This window comes from Heteronotia binoei, chromosome 4 (genome assembly GCF_032191835.1).
Source record: "Heteronotia binoei isolate CCM8104 ecotype False Entrance Well chromosome 4, APGP_CSIRO_Hbin_v1, whole genome shotgun sequence".
In the NCBI taxonomy this organism is placed as follows: domain Eukaryota; kingdom Metazoa; phylum Chordata; class Lepidosauria; order Squamata; family Gekkonidae; genus Heteronotia; species Heteronotia binoei.
In genome coordinates, this window is record NC_083226.1 from 133,421,377 (window position 1) to 133,443,056 (window position 21,680).

The following is a 21,680-nucleotide window of genomic DNA, read 5'->3' on the forward strand; positions in this document are numbered from 1 at the left end:
TGAGATCTGAACACATTAGAAAAGTGGGCAGATGTGAACCAGATGCAGTTTAACAGGGATAAGTGCCAGGTTCTACATCTTGGTAACAAAAATGAGGAACACACATACTGGATGGGGGATACACTTCTGAATAGCAGTGTGTGTGTGTGTGAACAAGATCTTGGGGTATGGGTGGACCATAAGTTAAATATTAGCAGCCAGTGTGATTCAGCGATAAAAAAGGTGAATGTGATCTTGGTTTGTACCAATGGAGACATAACATCCAGATCATAGGAGGTCATAGTCCTGCTGTACACTGCATTGGTCATGCCACTCCTAGTGTATTGTGTGTAGTTCTGGAGGCCTCACTTCAATAAGGATGTGGACAGAATGGAGCGGGTGCAGAGGAGAGCAATGAGGGATCTGGAGACCATGCCCTATGAGGAAAGGCTGAGGGTCTTGGGAATGTTCAGTCTGGAGATGAGGCGAGGACTCACAGTAATACTAGGAAGTAAATTAAGGGTGGGAAGGTACCAGCTAGATATTAGGAAAAACTTATTTTACAGTGAGAGTAGTTCAGCAGTGGAATCACTGGCAATCTTTAGCAGTGGCTGAACAAACATTTGTCAGGGAAGCTTTAGGCTGATCCTGCATACTAGATGGGGGATACACTTCTGGATAGCAGTGTGTGTGTGAACAGGGGATTGGACTTGATAGCCTTTATGACCCCTTCCAACTCTGTTATTCTAAGATGGCAACAGAAGGGGACAAACGCATCTCCCTGGGGAGAGAGTTCCATGATTGAGAAGGCCCCCTCCTGGAGTGCCACCCACCTGACCTCAGAAGTCAGGGGCACCTGAAGCAGTGGCTCAGCAGAGGACTCTATGGTCAGGCAGTCTCATAAGGGATTAGGTGATCCTTCAGATATGTTGATCCCAAACCTTATAAGGTTTTGAAGGTCAACACTAGCACCTTGAATTGTGCTGGAGAACAAATCGGAAGCCAGATAGGTAGGCCAAGATTGGAGTGATATATTCATTCATATATCATATGGAGGTGGCTGAATAGAGCCTGCCCCTGTCCTTTTGACTGGGTATTTCAAGGAAGTCTCCCATCCAAGCACTAACCACAGTTGACCCTGTATACCTTCTGAGATTGGGTTTGCCTGGGCTATCCAGGTCAGGGCTGGAGTGATATATTCTTTATTATCCACTCTGCTCAGCATACTTCCTGCAGCATTCCTTACCAACTGAAGTTTCCGAACACTTTTCAAGAGTAGCCTCACACAGAGAGAACTATAGTAATCTCCTTCTAAGCTGTGGAGTCTTGTGAGCAAAAATTTTACTTTGTGAGCTATTGGCATTAAAGTTGTGAGCTATGGCATAAATTAGTTTGTTCTGGAGCTAAGAGAAAAATGTGTGAGCTGCAGGCTAAAAAACTGTGAGCTAGCTCACACTAACTCAGCTTAGAGGGAACACTGCATGCACCACAGGAGCCAGAGCTTTTCTGTCCACAAAAGGCCACAGCTGGCTAACCAGCTGAAGTTTTTAAAAGCACTTCAGTCCACAGCTGCCACTCCAGCAGTTGGCTTGGGACCAGGGTACCCCCAGGCTATGGACCTGTTCCTTCAAGGGGAATGCAACTCATCTAGAACTCCTTAAATCCTGGGAAAAGCTTTCCAGTAGCTGTTCTGTCTTTTTGGGGTTAAACTTCAGTTTATTAGCTAGCATCTACGCCAAAGTTCTGCATCCCTGTTTTGGAATCAGTTGAAAGTGCAAATAGAGATGAGTTTCATTTCATCCACATATTGTTGACATCTGAGCCCGAATCTCTGGATGACCACCCAGAATTTTTCCTTTCTGTTGCACTTGGAGATGGGGAACTCTGCTAACTCCCATGATGTTCCTACTTTGCAAACTTTAGTGTAAAATTGGTTTTGTTTAAAAATCACCAGTACAGATTGAGTTGTGTGTGTTTTTTTGTGTGTGTTGCATTGTTCATTACACCATCCTAGAACCTGAATGGTTCTACTTACGGAACTTTTATTTGGATACATGCCTCTGAGCAAGTATATCAGTGCTTTAAACATTTTGTTATATCTTGTGCTCAAATAAAAAATATCAGATCAACTTCCTTAAATAGCATCTGTTTTTATTTGCAGTTAATACAGTGGAACTTTTCATGTGCTCTAAGGCCTGTATTGATTTATGTATCTTGATTAACATTAGTGTTGTCTTTTGCTATTAACAGGGCTACAATAGAGGAGGCATATTCAAGGTCAATGACAAAGCTAGCCAAATCAGCAAGCAACTATTCACAGCTTGGGTGAGTTACTCTGTAAAAGCAAAACTCTACAGTTCACTCAGAGGGGAGGTTTGGTGAAATGCTGGAAAGAAGTATTTAAGCTGTTGGAAAAGCCTTTTCTGTCTTCTTTTTAATAATAGAATAATGTTCCAATGGATGTATATAGCGCAAGGTTAAACCATGATTAGAAAACATAAATAGTTTTTCAGGAGGCTTAGAAATCAAAGTCTAATTCTGAGCATGGCCACATAATGTGGATCTAAAAATGTGTACAATGTGGCCATGTCCAGAGAAGGGTTATTTTATATAAACCTGTGACAGCCCCAAGATTAGCAGAAACTCTGAAATTGGTAGTGGTGGGGGTTTGAACCCCCCCCCCCCAAAAAAAACCCCAAATTATTGTTGGGATATTGAAACATTTAGTCGTGAGATTTTGGCTGCCTAGGAGCCCCCCAGAAATAATCCTACAACATGCAGTGGCAACCTGGGAGTAGGAGAGGGAGGCAGAAGAGCAGTGTTGGGAAAAGAGATGAGGCATTTATGGGAGGGCAAGAGAGACTACATTAAATTGAGGAAGGAAAGAGGCAGTAGGAAGAATCAGGAGCATGGTGGCAGAAGAAAGAGTAAGAGGTTAGTGAAAGAGCATGATCACTTGGGAGAGTTGGAGTAAGGCACTTTGTGCTCCAGGTGTCTTACAGCTGCTGTCAGCCTGCTGATGGGAGTGAGGCTGGAACAGCTTGAGAGCCAGTTTGGTGTAGTGTTTAAGTGTGTGGACTCTAATCTGGGAGAACTGGGTTTGATTCTCCACTCCTCCATATGACCTTGGGTCAGTCACAGTTCTTGAAAGAGCTGCTTTCTCAATAGCAGTTCTCTCAGAGCTCTCCCAGCCTCACCTTCCTCACAAGGTGTCTGTTGTGAGGAGAGGAAGGGAAAGCAGATTGTAAACCGCTCTTAGACTTTGAGTGAAGGGTGGGATATAAATCCAGTCTCTTCTTTTCTTCTTCCCCTCCATTCCCTCCTTCCACTAGCAAACTGATAGCAGTAGTGAGAGGCTTGGAGCACAAAACATCCCAGACAGGCTCCAGGACTGCCCCTGCTGCTTCCCATCTAGTCAGAGACACACAAAAAAAATGGGGACCTGCAGAACTCATGGGGAGAATTCCATGGGGCACTGTCCCAGCTCTCTTTCTAGCTCTTCTTCTCCTCTAACCTCTCCATGCTGTCTTCCCAGCTTTGTCTCTCCCACCCCCTGCTCACCACATCCCTCCTTCTACTTGCTCCTGTTGCTTTCCCTAGAGCTGAATCACAATGGAGTTGACTAGGCCCATGCTCGACTGCCTTGGGTGCTGAGCAACTCCATATTGCCAGCTGTGATCATAAGAGCTATAAGAAGACCCCTGCTAAATCAGACCAGTGGTCCATCTAGTCCAGCATCCTGCTTCACACAGTGGTCATCCAGTTCCTCTGGATGGTCAACATTCAGGCATAGAGGCTGAGGCTGTCCCCTGATTTTGTGAGATCTCAGTCAGTTTTCTCAGGAAGGGAGTAATCTTCCAATTATTTTTCATTAAGTTTGGGATTTCTTCCTAAGTGTGCAGAAAAAGTCTAATCTGTACATGATCCTTTTATGCTCATTTTTAAATCTGTATTATAGAACCATGTTCAGAACTATATATGCAACTTTCGTATTAGCATGACTTTTTTCATCTTTTTTCTTCATCTCTTTACTTTTTTTGTCTCTACTATGCACTTGGTTTGAATTCTCAATGAAATTGCATATGTGCATTAAAGAAAATTTGCGTATTCTGCAAATAATTGTTGGAGTATTATATATTTATATGACTTTTGAATAATAGTAATATGTAACTAACCTACCTCATGTTGTCATATAATAAAGTGGAAAGGAATATTGCAATATCTCTACTGAATGCAAAAGAGAGATTCCCCTTTTCTGGTGATAATTTTTCCAGTTACATTATTGTTCTTGTACTGATATATTTGAGTAACTGCTTTATAGTACAGCATTAAGAAAGTGCTCATTTAAAAAAAATTGCCTTAAACCTTTTATTTGCAAATTAATTCCCACTTAAATTAGAACTCCCATTGACATGGACTTACAAGTGAATGCTTTTAGGAGATAAACTAGTACCGTATATACTCGAGTATAAGTCGACCCGAATATAAGCCGAGGCTTCTAATTTTACCCCAAAAATCTGGGAAAACTTATTGACTCGAGTATAAGCCGAGGGTGGGAAACGCAGCAGTTACTATTCCTGTGGCAGGTAAGGCCACAATGCTGCTTGCAATGAAAGATGAGGAGAATGGTGGTGCAGAACACAAATCAACAATACCAAGGCAGAAGTCATTTCTGGTCAGACTGAAAACACCAGTCCCAGCACGACCCCTCCCCCTTCACTGAGGAGAGGAGAGCAGGGGGCAGCTTTAGCTGTCCTTGGAATTCCGGGGATGCGGGCGGAATAGTGACTCGAGTATAAGCCGAGGAGGGGTTTTTTCTGCCCAAAATTTGGGCAGAAAAACTAGGCTTATACTCGAGTATATAGGGTAAATTAAATTTCTTTTAAAACTACTAATTGCATGTATACATTTTAAAAATCTGGTTGTTAACATATGAAAAGGGAGGTAAAGGCTCTTTTATAGCTGACCAGCATGTTTCCAAAGGTGCTGTATTTTTAACTTGAATCCATTGAAATAATATACCACTGCTGTCCAAAACCTTGCATGTAGTTAAGTAAAAGGCAAAAGATTTATGCAATCTGAAGAGAACCTTGCATGTACTTTCATGTGTACTTAAAACTGGCACATAGAGGGTTTGAGCTGCAAGTCAGTCAGTTCCTCATGCAAATTTACAGTGGCAAATTAACCAAGTGGTTTTAACCAAAATGCTATTCTCTCTTTAATTCCCAGAATGTGAGATTAAGAAACTTTCTGACTTTACAAGGTTGCTGTGAAAATTATTGAAAGGATAGCTCATAGATAGGACGTTTTGAAAATTTGAAATGTGCTATTCACACACTGTGCTTTAAGCATATTGGCTTTACTATTCATTTCACCTGAAATGCTTATCTATTATGCAAATTTACTTACTCTGACATTAACAGCCAGCAGTTCATGCTGATAGGTAAGTTTCTATGCGCCAGAATTTGGATTTGAAGTTCCTGAATTAGAACATATGTCTTTCCGTTGTATAAACTTAAGAAGCATTTGGAAGTTTTCAGAGCTTTGTATTCACTACTCTTAGAAGCCACTCCAGTAGACTCTACTGAGCCATGTTTTTTTCCTTCTCTGTGCTGTATGTGTAAGTCATGAAGAATAATGCTTGTTTGTTTTTCTGGTTAACAAGATATAATCAAATTTACTGAGACTTATTTCTGTTGGTTCTACATGCTAACAGGGTAGAAAGAAGCTTAATTTTTGCTTGTAAGGTAAGTTGGTAGAGCTCTTCAAAATATGGTTAGAGTTACATCTAATGGAAAGTCACACTTAACATATTATTTAACATTCATGTTGTTTCAACAATCTTTTTTCCTATACCTAGGTCATTTGCTCCAGTCTGGGATGTTTTCAAGTCATCAAGTGAAAAATTAGCAAGCTGTCATTTAGAACTTGTTCGGAAATTGCAAGAACTAATAAAAGAAGTACAGAAGTATGGAGATGAACAGATAAAAGCACATAAAAAGGTTATGTATATTTTTATTAAGACATAAAATTAAAAACATGAAACTGGTAGATTGACACAATGTAATATTTAACAGACAAAAGAAGAAGTTTCAGGAACTTTGGAAGCAGTGCAGAGTATTCAAAATATAATCCAGGCTCTCCAGAAAGCAAAGGAAAACTACAATTCAAAATGTGTGGAGCAAGAACGTTTAAAAAAAGAAGGGGCGACACAGAGAGAAATAGACAAGGTACCTTTTGCAAAATTTTATTTCAAGTGTAGATGACTTCTGTTATTTCCTTATCACAAAATGTGAAACTTTCTATGCAATGCTTGTTTGAATTTTTAAATATAAAGCAGTGATGATCAGTATACCTCTTGTGTGAAACAGAACGGATTGAATTTAATAGCAAGATGATTTATCTAATTCTGAATAATGGCCCTAGAGTGCAGATCAAAGAATCCACACAATGGCGTCACATTCAGATAAGGCAGGGTTTTTCTACAAACCTGGGATAGCTTCCAGGTTGTTGTTTTTTTGTGGGGAGGGGGGGGATCAGAAAGGAGTGGGGAGAAAAGTGAGTGGACTTCTTAAAATCTCCAAAATTATGGTATGGTGAAAATGAGGTTTCAAAAAGTGATGTTGTAAGATCTAGATTGCCATTTTGAGGGAGGGGGGTTAAAAACAATTTTATAAACAGTCAATGACAGCAGGAACTGGTGAGGAAGCAGGGAGGAGAAAGTAATTCTGGGCCAGGAACAAGTGGGAAAGGGAGCCTGCAGTGGCATGGGTGAGCATGCCAGACAGGTAGGAGCTGCCAGTGGCACAGGCATTGCAGACAGCAAGGAGGAAGTTGTGGCAAAACAAGACAGGCTGGTGATGGTGATTGAGGCAAAAGGGAATGAGGAAGCAGAGCCATTGAGGGAGGGAATGAAAGACTTAGGAGGGGGTGAGAGGAATAAAGGCAGCTAAGGGTAACAAAAGGAGCAGAAAGAAGTGGGGCAGGGGAAGGAGGGGGAAGGTGGCTCAGTACATGCAGAAGCTCCCAGGTTCAGTCCCCAGTATCTCCAAGTTTAAAGCACCAGGCAGTAGGTGATGTGAAAGACCTCTACCTGAGTACCAGGTAGAACCAGTCTGAGTACACAGTATGGACCCTGATGGACCAGTGATCTGATTCAGTATAAGGTAGCTTTGTGTGTGTTCATGTGTGTGGGATCAGTTTCCTTTTCCCAGTACCACATTCAGTGGCAGGTAGGCAATGGTAAGAAGCTTGAAGAAGAAAGAACCAAGGATACACCTTTTCTTTCACTGCAGCATCCCCTGTGGTATCCAGCTGATTAGGGGTCTGGTCAGCAAGAAATGGAGGCAATGACTGGTGAAAAAGAGAGAAGTGGAGGTCTGCAGAGGTGGGAGGGAGAAAAAGTGGCCCGTGGGGATTGGGGGGAAAGAATGGAGGGAAATTGGGAGATATTTCTCTTCCCTGCAAATCAGGTGGTCCCCTGCTTGCATGGTTCTGTTTGTGAGTGAAGTTGTGTGTTATGTATTTGAGTTCTTGATCTACAATCAGTACTTCTTCAAGAATATCTGGGCTGTATAATATGTCTTGGACAACTGAAAAATATCACCACCTACTGTATATTCAGGTGTGTTAAGGATATACGATATGAAATCGATGTTGCTGACAAGATTTTTCATACTGTTGAAAGTGTAGTGGCATTTGAAACCAGCATGCATTTTTACTGTTTTGGACATTTTGATTTTGCTAGGATCATGCCAAATTTAGCTGTAGAAATCATTGCAAAAAATGAAAAAGTTTAAGAGCACTCTGAGTGCTAAGTAGTGTTTTCATTTATTTATTATTATAGCCTGCCTTTTGCATTGGGACTTAAGGTGGGTTACAAATTAGAACAATGTACAGTGGGCAACAAACTGCCTAAAGCAAGGTACAGTATAGCCAATGTAGTAAGTGAAATTACAAAGACAATGCAATGAAAGCAGGATAATACCTAGAATAATAATTGCAATAGATCTTATTCCATTGTAAAGATTCTGTCCTGGGCTCTTCCATTCTGCTACACTTCTAATTCCTTCAAAGAATGTGCTTCTGTTTTGCACATTCTTTGAAATTATAGGAGGCCTTCCAGACCTCCTTAAGCATAATGATAATGAAAACCATACAAAGGTGTATTTGAGATGACACACTTCATTTTGAAGAAAAGTATGTATTCCACAAGAACACTATTTATACTCTTCCAGATTTATGACAGTATTGATATAGCTTGATTGTGCCTTGTTGTCACTAGTGTTGTGTAGTACTTAGAATGTCAGACCAGAATGTTGGAAACATGGTTTCAGATCCTCACTCTGCCATACAAACTCATTGGATTACATTGGCCCAGTTATTCATTCTCAGCTTAAACTACGGTACCTCATAGGATGGTTGTGAGGATAAAATGGAAGAAGGGACAATGATATTAGCTGCCTTGGTTCCCCATGGGGAGAAAGTCAGTGTATAAGTGAAGTAAATAAAATAATTTTGGAGTTTGCATTTTTAGTTGTGTTCCTGTGTTTTATATTGCCATCTTTTTTGCAATTGACTTACCTAGGCTATGTTCACTTACCAGGTTTGAACATAGTAAAATCATCCAGTGGGATTTGTCACACTAATTTATGTTATGTTGTTTCCTTGAGCCCTCATGTGGCAAGAGCCAGTATTTTCATCAGAGCAAAGGGTTGAAGACAAGTATAGTGAATTCCAATTACACAGAATATAAATGTTTTTACCTTGCCATATCTTCCCCCCCCCTTCTTTTTGTAATTCCTTCATGAAGGCAGCAGTAAAATCCAAGAAGGCTACTGATACATACAAGTTGTATGTAGAAAAATATGCTGCAGCAAAATCTGATTTTGAACAGAAAATGACTGAAACTGCTCAGGTAAATGTGTATTTTATATAACTTGTACAAACACTGCATTTTGATTGTTAATCTCCTTTCAAGCTTGCCATCAATTCTTTTTTCTTATGTTATGTCACAAGAAATTTGATAGGGAAAAAATCAACCTTCCAAAATGAATAATAAATGATAAGCTTCATTTTGAAGAAAAATGTGTATTCCATAAAAACATTTTTAGAGTCTTCCAGATTTGGAACATTATTGATATTGATAGATTTATGAGTTGATAAGTCAGCATCTTCCAGATTTGGAACATTATTGATATTGATAGATTTATGAGTTGATAAGTCAGCATCCAAAATAAACAGATAAATATTGTTTTCTAGGATGCAGATTTTTGGCAGATATGACACTTGTAGGTGGGTCTGAAACAGAGGACCCTGAATTAATCTTTTACATAGAGCCAGTTTGGTGTAGTGGTTAAGTGTCTGGACTCTTATCTGGGAGAACCGGGTTTGATTCCCCACCCCTCCACTTGCACCTGCTGGCATGGCCTTGGGTCAGCCATAGCTCTGGCAGAGGTTGTCCTTGAAAGGGCAGCCGCTGTGAGATCCCTCTCCAGCCCCACCCACCTCACAGGGTGTCTGTTGTGGGGGAGGAAGGTAAAGGAGATTGTGAGTCGCTCTGAGACTCTTCGGAGTGGAGGGCGGGATATAAATCCAATATCTTCTTCTATCTTCATATTGGCTCTCACCTTGGGCACTTTTTTTTTTTTTTTTGGTGAAATGGTTAGTTAGAGGATTTTAGTATTTGATCTACTTTAAAAAACAGCTTGTAGTTTGTAAAATTATAGGAAAGTGTATGTTTGAAATGTAATGGAAATTGCAAAGAAATATGAAATCTCTAAGAGGTGGTCTGTGGAAAATTAAGAACAAGAACAGTATTTCAAGGAGAGCGGGACAGCAAGAAAGTCATTGCTACAAGAGCAGAAATCCTGCCTATGGAAAAGTTTTGGTGAATATAAGCCCTGTAGATTTTTCAGTTCCAACAGGCATTTTAAAAGCTACATATAAAAGATTATTTATAAGGGTATTTTTATAAATGATATTTTAAATGCCACATCTTTATTAAAATATAATTTCCATAATCCAAAACTGGAAAGCATGCTCTTTTGGGAGAAAAGCAGAGGTGGGCGAGGCATGTTGGTCAGCATATTTTGTGCTTTAACTTCTGTTGCTTTACAAAATGTTCCTCTCACTGTATTAAACTAAATTTTTATTTGTGATGCAGAAGTTCCAGGATATTGAAGAAATGCATCTCTCCCACATGAAAGAGATCATAGAGTCTTTTTCAAGTACTGTAAAAGAAGTTCACATACAAATTGGTGAGGTGAGTTTTTGGTTGTGGTTTTTAATCAATCAGGCCATGAATTTGGATAGGCTTACAGATAGGCTTTCTGCTACATAATATAGCAGAAAGCCTAAGCAGGTCTACTGGGAATCTTACTTGAATCTGTTCAGCAGGCTTATCCCAGGAGACTGCTAGTCTGCTCATTTCAGACAAAGTACTGCATTTAGCTCGCTGTAGATCTGCAGCTGTGAGGCACTGTGGAAAAGGGGAACTGTAGAGAAGTTTATATTATGCCTGTAGTGTTTCTGCATCTAGAAATAAAGGTAGTTTAACTATGCACATCTAGAAAAAGAAAAAATGTAAAAGCAGTGGATACTTTCTGTTAAATGCAGATGAGTAAGCTATGAGAACCTAGTTCTGAAATTATTTTAGATGTTGAAATGTGAATGATACATTCTCAAAATGCATAATGAGTTACTTCCATGTTTTTTGCTGCTCTGGAAATCATAATATAGCAGATAGTCATATTTTGTTTTGTGTTTGGCAAGATCTAAGTCTGATATCGCAAGAAATAAGATGAAAGGAAGTATATGTGTACTTAATATCTAAAGTTCCTTCTTTCCTTCCAATTGACCGACTGACCAACCAACCTAAAATTTCAGGCCTTCCAAGCTCATTGGCTCCGTTAGCTCTCTTTTAACTTGTTAATAGAAAACTACTATTTATAAAAATCTATAGAACAGATTTAGAAGAGACCTAAGTGTCTTTCCAACATTCTGCAGTGTCTGACATCTCAACAGATTTGCACATTACAAGCTAAAAACAAGAGTAAATAATGTGTTACAAATTAAATATGCCTGTGGGAAACTTTGAAAGTAATAAGCGTATTAAAAACACAGGTGGGAAAATTTTTTCATGTTTAATTTATAATGGGCCTGATTCAGTTAAGATAGATTTGATTCATTTTGGACCTGGGTGAAAGCATTTAACATTTGGGCCCATTGAATTTACTAGGTGCTCTCTACACTGCCTGACCTTCCCCTTTCTAAAGCTGACTAGGGCATAGGGAAAGTATAAAGGCAGGAGTTCTCATTGAAGGGAGGGAGGCTGTGCTCTCAGGTCTTGGGCATCTCCTGATACAGGACAATATTGGAAAAGCTATTGCAGTTCCTCTGCTCAATATATTCAGGGTACAGAGTAATACTGAGGCCTCTGCTTTGGCCTCACAGGGGTTCATCTGAAAAGTGAGGGATATCTGGTAGCAAAGAGTGCTTGTTAGCTGGTGCTGAGTAAATTGAGCTGATTACCAATTAGATCCAAATCTCAGTATTTTTGATCCAATTCATAATGGTGGGACTGGAAATTCAAATATGGCATTGAATTTTTCATGCAAAGGACTTCAAGAAATCCAGATCACTTTCTATCTTTCTGTCGTGCCCTAAAGTTAAGATTTGTACTACATGCTACAGTGACAGCATAGAACCTTTTGGGTCATTGGTCAGCGTTTTTACCATGGACAGAATATTTTACACCTTGATTCAAAATGTATTTACTAGAAGTAAGTTTCCATCAGCATTAGCTTTCCATCACTCAAAGGATCCTAACCAAAAAGAGAAACGTCTAGGTAATCCAAAGGATGCTGCTTAACCAAGAAGAGAAATGACTTGGTAATATAGATCCTAGTTTTTGGCTCATCTATTGGAGGGAAAACTGTCATATTACAACTAATTGTGGTGTAGTCTTCACAGTTATTACACTGATTTTAATTAGGAATGTTTTTAATTAGGAATGACATCATCTGCTGACCTCTATCACATGCTTCTTAATGAACTGTTTATATATATATAACAAATATTCTTTTTAAATCAAAAAATTGTGATCTTTCACAGCTATCAATTGCAAAATAAAACCAAATAGAACTTGATTTTTCATTTCCAGAAGTGTGGTTTGGATTCTCAACCAAGGTCTGAATTCAGAGCAACGCTTGTTGCCAAGAGTATTTTGCAATAGTGTGTTTAAATATTAGTTTATCAGATTCATATTAAGATATAGTATATATTTCAGTTACAGTTTTAGTTGGTATCTGTTTTTACAAGAAAGTAAGCATTGAAGATAGAGTATATTGTAATACATCAGCCTCCCTATTTGTAGATGTCTGATATGACCATGCTGTAATAGATAAACATTTATGAGCATATTTGTTTTATATCCAGGTCTCGGCGCTAACTAGATTAGTTTGAGTTTTGTGTTAGTTCTCTGGGGGGGGGGGGAATTGTTGAAGAGCTGACCACCATATCATACTAAAACTGCTCTTGATACTTAGTTTTGAAAACCAAGCATTATAGAAAATATTGTTTGACAAACAGAGATAAAGCCCTCATGGGCTCACAAAGCTGGTTTAATGGTTCTTTGGCTCCTGAGCTGATGATGCTTAGCTTATAATATCATGTCATAGAAATCAGTAATTTAATAAATCTTAGGTATATCAACTACTGAAGCCATCAAACTTTATTAATAGGGTTCTCTCTTTCAAAGGTTCATGAAGAATTTATAAATAACATGGCGAACACATCGGTTGACAGTTTGATACAAAAATTTGCTGAGTCAAAAGGCACAGGCAAAGAGCGACCTGGTAAGAGATTCAAAATAATTAAAACTATTTTGGGAATCCCCTTGATGTCACGAGATGGAAATATTTGCTTATATAGCCTTAGTCTCAACTACTAAATAGGACCATGTATATGAGTGATTTTAATTGACATTGGTAATATTGAAGAAGACAACATTGGATTTATATTCCACCCTTCAGTCTGAATCTTAGAGAGGCTTACAATCTCCTTTATCTTCCTCCCCCACAACAGACACCCTGTGTGGTAGGTAAAGCTGAAAGAGCTCTCACAGAAGCTGCCCTTTCAAGGACAAGCTCTGTGAGAGCTGTGACTGACCCAAGGCCTTTCCAGCAGCTGCAAGTGGAGGAGTAGGGAATCAGAATCCCAGATAAGAGTCTGTGCACTTAACCACTACACCAAACTGGCTCTCCCTTGAGTACAAAGATCCATTTCTAATGCATTCTATTTTTAGTGTATTGATCCTTGTATGTAAAACCATTGGTATAGGTCAAGTCCTTTTCATGTACTATGATAAACTTCAGTTTATGGTTATTTCTTAAAGCTGATTTTGACTTTCCTTTTGTGAGTTCAGCTTTTTCTCATAACCAGATATGTTTGAAAGACAATAGAATTTTATGTCCTGTCTTTTCATGAGTTATGTTTCGGTCAATTAATAAACTAAGAATTGGCAATGTAGAAGAGAGTGGAATGCCAATGGATGTATCTTTGACATTGCATGTGGGGTATTAGTGTACCATTCTCAGTTTTCATAAAAAAAATTTAAAACCGATAAAGCTGTATGTTATTTCTCAATGACATTATTCCTTATGAACTAAAACTTTTCTACTGGTACAGGTTTGACTCCCTGAAACAATGTAAAGCTGAAAGTACATTGTTAATATCATATTAAATTTTGTTGTGCTTCAGGTGGTACATGAAAATTCACAGGTGGTAGGTTGCCAGCATAAAACTAATGTAAGGTTATGTAAGGTTAATCTAGATGAGCCAGTTTGGTGTAGTGGTTAAGTGTGTGGACTCTTATCTGGCAGAACCGGGTTTGATTCCCCACTCCTCCACTTGCAGCTGCTGGAATGTCCTTGGCTCGGCCATAGCTCTCGTAGGAGTTGTCCTTGAAAGAGCAGCTGCTGTGAGAGCTCTCTCAGCCCCACCTACCTCACAGGATGTCTGTTGTGTGTGTGTGGGGGGGGATACAGGAGATTGTGACCACTCTGAGATTCAGAATATAGGGTGGGATATCAATCCAATATCTTCTTCAGTATCTTAATCCAAGATGTCTTAACCTTGCAGTTGCTTGCCAATCAGTAGTCTGATGCTGTGCTTGCTGGTAGAATACTATTCCTGCCCATTGTGTTGCTGTGGTAAGGCCTGGTACAGTCTGCTACCATGGGCAATTGGCCTGAGATAAGGAAAAGGAAGGAGTTGTTGGCATCGTCTTCTCCTTTTCCTTCTGTCAACTGAATTTAGCTTCTTCTCACCTTTCAAGCCTCTTCTCCTTGGCCTGTACTTTTGGCTGTCTTTAAACAGGCTGGCATTGGTCAGACTAGTCCTTCTCCATGGGAGGTGGGGGGTTGCCTATTAAGACATTCCTCACTTGGCAACCCAGCTGGAACAACCAAACCAGCCAAAGTGTCTTGGATGTCATATGAACATATGAAGCTGCCTTATACTGAATCAGACCCTGGGTCCATCAAAGTCAGTATTGTAAAGTAAGTAAGTAAGTTTTATTCTTATATCCCGCCCTCCCCCACCAAAGGCGGGCTTAGGGCGGCTCACAGACATGGCGTGCCATGATTTAGATAAAATACAAAATAAACAATGATTTAAAATACAGTTCAATTACATAAATTAATTAAAATAGATAAGACAGGTGCTATAACTACTATCTCAATTATACATACTGTCATACAATCATTACTGTCAGTTACAGTTATGCATAAGATGGTTAAGGCTACAAAACAATTTAGTCAATTTGGTCTGGTCCTGACTTAAATGCGAGCTGAAAGAGAAAGGTTTTGCAAGCCCTGCGGAACTGATTCAAGTCCCGCAGGGCTCGCACCATCTCTGGAAGTTGGTTCCACCATCGAGGGGCCATTGCTGAAAAGGCTTGCTCCCTGGTTGTCTTCAGTCTAGCCTCTCTTGGCCCAGGGATTTGTAAGAGGTTTTGGGAGCTAGATCTCAGTGCTCTCCGGGGAACATATGGGGAGAGGCGGTCCCTAAGGTAGGCAGGTCCTCGGCCATATAGGGCTTTAAAGGTAATGACCAGCACCTTATAGCGAACACGGTAGACGACCGGCAGCCAATGCAGATCCCGCAGCCCAGGCCGTACATGTTCCCATCTAGGTAGTCCCACCAACAGCCTGGCCGCCGCATTCTGCACTACCTGAAGTCTCCGTGTTCGACACAAGGGCAGCCCCATGTAGAGGGCATTGCAGTAGTCTAGTCTTGAGGTGACCGTTGCGTGGATCACAGTTGCTAGGTCGTCACGTTCCAAGAAGGGAGCCAACTGCCTCGCCCTCTTGAGGTGGAAGAAGGCGGATCTAGCAGTGGTGGCTATCTGGGCCTCCATTGATAGCGAGGATTCCAGTAGCACTCCCAAGCTCTTGACCCTGCGCACTGGTATCAGTGGCGCACCGTCAAAAGCCGGCAGAATGATCTCTCCTCCTGGTCCGTCCCGGCCCACGCAAAGGACCTCAGTCTTCATTGGATTCAACTTCAGCCCACTCAGCCTGAGCCAGCCAGCCACGGCTTGTAACGCCCGTTCCAAACTTCTCAGACTGGCAGCGGCTCTCCAGGGTCTCAAGCTGAGGTTTTTCATGCCTATTTGCCTGGACCCTTTTTGGAGATGCCAGGGATTGAACCTGGGACCTTCTGCTTACCAAGCAGATGCTCTACCACTGAGCCACCGTCCCTCCCACCGTCCCATGTCATGCTCAACTTCCTACTGATTCCATTGTAAATTTGAACTGTGCCTTATATATTTGTGAAATCAGGTTCCATTAAACAGTCATTACTGAAGAAGAAATGTTTTGAAATGCCAAGAAAGGGCATTTTCGGCTGCTATTATTCTGAGAATATCCTCGACTGCAAACTATTGAGGTCTTTTGGACACTGCCAATTGTAGGAGGAATTCCCCACTTATCTTCTTGTATTTTTGTTTATAATTGTAGACTTTCTCACTTATTGCATTGATGGAGACTTTATTATGATAATATTAGTATCTAGTATTGTGGCTACCAATCCAGTTATTGTGTTGTGTATCTGTATTTATGCAATAATTAATTGTTTATAAATATCAGAAAGAGCATTCACATTGTTGATCTACCGTGCAATTTTCATTTTTGTTTTGAGTGTCAAAATAGGCAAGGGGGGTGAGCTGCAATTTTATTTGCTTTGGGTTTTTTTTAAAAGCTTCTTGAGTAGATTTGTATCAGGACTATAATGCCAGATGAGAGCAGTATCCTTTTCCTTCTGTGCTGTTTTCTCTAATAAAAACATAGCCTCTGGGGGGAAAAAAGCCCTGCTCCTTTGTACTACAGGAAAACAAAGACACATGTAAGTTCTGTATCTATATATTGTCTCCTGCACAGCAAATAGCAATGTATGTGTGTATGGAGGAGGGATTACATTGAGGAGAAAAGGTGGGGAGCATTAATCACTACTTTCCTCAAGCTGTATCTGTGATCTCACTTGTGTCTGCCAGTATATCTCAAGCTTTCTTTAAAAAGGAATGCAGGAGATACATTTATGTTGTGCAGATGTCATGAAATTTACATAGCATTGTCTTTGCTGAAAAATAAGTCTAAACGGTCTCCTAGATCTTCTTTCAGCTATTTTATTGTAATTCTCAAAATGAATGGTAATCTAGTTTTGCACTCCCTTTCTGTCCCCCATGCCATTTATTTTATGTTTTATTTTACTTTATTTATAGCCTGCCTTTCTCACTGATTGTAATGGCAGATTTTTTATCTCTTTTATAAGCCCTTTCACCTTGGCAAAACTGAGCAGCCCAGTTGGTTGGGATTGGGTAAGACTGTGGTTTATCAGCCTTTGGCCCATCAAACTATTAGTCAATAGTACTTGTTTGTGATTGGTTGAGTCCACTCCTCTTTCCTGCCTGAGTGATAGTTGCCAGCCAGCAAAGCTGATTCTGTCTCTGTAGAAACTATCTCAAGTTCTGTGTTGGATAATTTGGGTGGAGATGGCGCTCCAAGTACTCAGAACCAAATAGCATGGGACTGGCTGTGATAACAACACTAAAAATTTATTCAAATGGTTTGATTAAACCTGAGAGACATAAAATGGAATGAGAGTTTTGTGTGCTTGGCATATTTTATATTTATTTCCTGTGACTCAGATTGTACAATGCTAAAGGGAAAATAAATTTTATCTTCTTTGTGGTCTCTGTGCTTCACACTCATGGGATGAAGCGCCAGCGCCGATCCCTGATCGGTAACTCCAAAGTCTGGGATTTTTCGCAGCTCAACCCCGGTAGGCATGCGCGACAGCCCCAGTGCGCATGCCCACCCAGTGGGCGCGAATATCTCGCCAGTTCCTTCTTTACCGCCACGTTGGATAGACACGTTTGTCGTCACTCCAGTCGGTAGTTACTTACCTTTTTTGCTTCTCCGGGTTTCTCTTTGTTTTCTTCGTTTCTTGTTATCGGGAAAAAAAGAGAGAGAGACTGTTAATTTAGTTGTTGCAACCCTTCAGGGTTCCCCCCCCTCCTCCCATTATTCTTTGTCTATGGAAGGACGTTGGGGGGTTTTCAAACGGTGCCTGAAGTGCGGGAGCAAGATTCCTCCTCCCGATGGACACCCTCTTTGTTTGCTGTGCCTTGGAGAAGGTCACCAGGTGGAATCCCCCCCCCCTCCTCTGGACTCACCCGCCTCCACAGATTTCTGCAAGCATGGCGGCAGATTACCGCCAACAAGTGGGTCTTGTCCATCGTACAGGATGATTATGTGATAGAATTTGTTCATCCCCCTTCTCATCCCAGATTAGTGATCACACACCCTACAGCTGTTCTACTGGAGGAAGTTCAAAATCTCAGCAAGCAAGCAATAGAACCTGTTCCCGACCATCTCAGGGGTTAGGGTTTTATTCCAGATACTTCACGGTTCCCAAGCGGGACGGGGGACTTCATCCGATTATGGATCTGAGGGGACTGAACGAATTCATTGCTTATCAGAAGTTCAGAATGCTGACTCTACAAAGCATCCTTCCACTCATCAACAAGGGGGATTGGATGGCTACCCTGGACTTGAAGGGTGCCTATTTCCACATCAGCATCCTCCCCAGTCACAGGAGATTTCTTCGTTTTGTCATTGGAACGAACCATTTCCAATACCAGGTGCTCCCTTTTGGGCTCTCCACGGCCTCCAGGGTCTTCACAAAGACCATGGTTGTTGTGGTGGCTTACCTTCGTCTCCAAGGTATCATCCTTTTTCCTTATTTAGATGATTGGTTGGTGGTTGCTGTGTCCGAAGCTTCTCTAAGAGCGCATCTACAAGTGATTCTCAGCCTCTTGAGTGCACTGGGACTTCTGGTGAACAAGAAGAAGTCTCACCTGGTCCCAGTGCAAAGAGTTCAGTTTATAGGAGCAATTTTGGACACTACCCAGCACCTAGCATTTCTTCCAGAGTCCCGAGCGCTGGGTATCATCTCCCGGGTTCAACTCCTTCAGACGGTGAGATGCACTTCTGTTCTGCAGATCCAACGTCTCTTGGGCCTCATGGCGGCTACTACCAATGTCCTGCGGTTCGCGAGGTTGAGGATGCGAACCCTTCAGCTCTGGTTTATCAGGAATTACAATCCAGTGAGAGATCTCCCATCCAAGATTTTGCAAATTCCTTCGCTGGTGCTATGCTCTCTGGGTTGGTGGAGGATGAAGTCCAAGCTTTGTGGAGGAACTCCATTTCATCTCCCACTCCCCTCAGTCAGGGTAACAACAGATGCCTCGCTGTGGGGATGGGGAGCGCACTTAGGAGATCTTTGCATAGGCGGCCCATGGCCCCCGTCAATGGCTCACCATCACATCAATTTCTTGGAGCTTCATGGCCTTAAGGTCGTTCCTACCCCTGATCAGTGGTCAGACTGTAGCTGTGATGTCAGACAACACGACAGCTGTAAGTTATATAAACCATCAAGGGGGGGACTGTGTCCAGAAAACTGTGTGCGTTGGCGATGCAGCTTTGGGAGGCCTGCATAGCCTCCCAGACCTTCATTGTAGCCGCCCACCTGCCGGGAGAGCTCAGTGTTCAAGCGGACTTCCTGAGCAGGGGGGCAGTTTCCCATCACGAATGGGAGGTGAACTGGAGACACCTTGAACCCCTGTTCCGGGCTTGGGGTCATCCCAGAATAGACATATTTGCCATGGCAAACAATCGAAAATGTGAACAATTCTGTTCCAGAGGAGGGACGGACCCAAGGTCCCTACGGGATGGTCTTCTACTCTCATGGGCAAACAAGTTCCTCTACCTATTTCCACCCTTGCCTCTTCTCACCAGAGTGCTTTGCAAATTGGCCCAGGAGCTTCCAGGGTGCATCCTAATTGCTCTGTGGTGGCCGAGACAGAACTGGTTTTCTGTCCTCCTAGCCATGGCGGGGGGGTGTCACCACAAGTTTCCGTCGGAACCGGACCTCCTTTTGGCTCAAGGAGGTTGCCTGTTTCACCACAACATCCCTCATCTCAAACTGATGGCTTCTAGAATTCTCTGACAGAGTGAAACATGTGAACAGTAGAAAGCTGTCAGCTCGCCGCTCCCATGCGGGAAAGTGGTCTGAGTTCCTGACTTTTCTGGGAAACAAGGGTATCAGTGCACGTAATGCTGGTCTTGAACTTGTGTTTGAGTTCTTACTGACTCTTGTTGATGCTGGGCTTAATCATTCCTCGATTCGAGTATATCTGGCTGCAATCTCAACTCATCACGATCCTGTGGATCATGCATTGGTTTTCACACACCAGCATACAAAACATTTTTTGAAGGGTCTTCTACGGCTTCACCCGCCATCTAAGGTTCCTCCTCCTGCTTGGGATCTGCCGTTGGTCCTGGAACGGCTCTTGATGCAGCCCTTTGAACCCTTGGCTACCTGCCCATTGCATCTTCTCTCCTGGAAGACTGCCTTTTTAGTGGCCATCACTACGGCCAGGAGGGCAGGTGAGTTAGTGGCTCTGCAGTGTGATGCTCCATACATCTATTTTCAGAACGATGGGGTATCCTTGGCCCTGGACATCTCATTCCTACCCAAAGTGGTGTCTAGTTTCCACCTCAATTTGGAAGTGTTTCTGCCTACATTATACCCTTCTCCTTCTTCTGTGGAAGAAAGACATCTGCACGCCCTGGATATTAAGAGGGCATTGTTGTTTTCTGTGCATTGCACCAAGCCGTTTTGAAAGGATCCCAATCTATTTGTCTCCTATGCGGCTCCTAGGTTGGGTTTCAAGATCTCTGCACAGAGGCTTTCTAAGTGGATCATGGAAGCCATTAAACTCTGCTGCCTGTTGACTAAGAGTCCCATGCCAGGGCTGCTCCATGCGCATTCCACTAGGGCTATGGCTACGTCCACAGCGTTTCTGAAGGGTGCTTCCTTGGCGGACATCTGTTTGGCTGCAACCTGGGCATCTCCTCATGTCTTCATGCGACTACTTCTGCATAACTGCCAGTTCCCTCCTCCAGGTAAGCCTAGCTTGCTAATCTCCCATGAGTGTGAAGCACAGAGACCACAAAGAAGATAAACAGGTTTCCTACCTGTAACTGATGATCTTCGAGTGATCATCTGTGCATTCACACTACCCGCCCTCCTTCCCCTCTGCTGCTGGTCACGGTACTCTTGATATGTGGCAGTGGGAAGGAACTGGCGGGATATTCGCGCCCACCAAGTGGGCATGCGCACTGGGGCTGTCGCACATGCCTACCGGGGTTGAGCTGCAAAAAATCCCAGACTTTGGAGTTACCGATCAGGGATCGGCGCTGGTGCTTCATCCCATGAGTGTGAATGCACAGATGACCACTTGAAGATCATCAGTTACAGGTAAGAAACCTGTTTTTCTGCAGAGATGTGAACATTACTAAATGTGGCAATAGATTATCTAGTGGGTTTGGTTTTCATTTATAATTTATCAATCAGTGTAAACATTCCTGTTACAGAATACTAAAGATTAGCACTGCGTTTTTCCGGTTTTTCAATTTGAAATTTTTTTTGTTGATGCTAAACATGAAATGGCATCAAATGTTAGTAAGAAAAAGATTGCTTGTATTTTTGTATATACAAAATTGACCTTTGTGATCTAGCTCAACATCTAAGCTCTAAGAGCAATCATTTGTTTTGACAGCAGAATTAATTGAGGCTAAAACAGTTGAAATTCCACTTGTATCAAGCTGTTCATTAGGAATTGCTCTCTGGCTTTAGTGCTGTCAGAAAAATAACCTGTCTTGCTATGATTAAATAGCAGATTGATGGTCGGTCCACTGCATTTGAGAGAGAGGTTGAATAAACTTTCTACTGCGGAAACCATTCAGAAGTGACACGCTGCAAGGGGGGTCAGAATGTGCATTGATATCCAGCTGAGCTGTCAACTGGCACTGAGCCAGACACGCAAAGCTTTGCCATTTTCAAGCAGCATGCGAGGCATATGCAGTTTTGAAAAAATTGTCATCCTCTCATGCGTGATTTAATGCCGGAGGCAGGAAACCCCTTTTGTTTTCTTCTAAAACCAAGCATACTGTCTGCTATAATATTTGCAACTTCAAGTAGCTTTAGCACTAGTGTAAATTTAAGCTACTTTTGTAATGCTTGCATAGTTTTATTGATTTTGCTATAATAAAGTTCTTTTTTCCTCGTATATT

The 21,680-nt window shown here is 41.7% G+C and overlaps 1 protein-coding gene across 1 annotated transcript in view; it reads left to right on the top strand.

The window, feature by feature from the left end:
- LOC132569580 (F-BAR domain only protein 2) overlaps positions 1–21,680 on the top strand; it is a 129,774-nt gene that overhangs the window by 33,617 nt on the left and 74,477 nt on the right. Inside the window, exons 3-8 of the mRNA XM_060235796.1 lie at positions 2,230–2,304; positions 5,840–5,981; positions 6,057–6,209; positions 8,792–8,896; positions 10,145–10,243; positions 12,740–12,836. Of these exons, the coding sequence (XP_060091779.1) occupies positions 2,230–2,304; positions 5,840–5,981; positions 6,057–6,209; positions 8,792–8,896; positions 10,145–10,243; positions 12,740–12,836 (671 nt within the window). The remainder of the gene's footprint in view (positions 1–2,229; positions 2,305–5,839; positions 5,982–6,056; positions 6,210–8,791; positions 8,897–10,144; positions 10,244–12,739; positions 12,837–21,680) is intronic.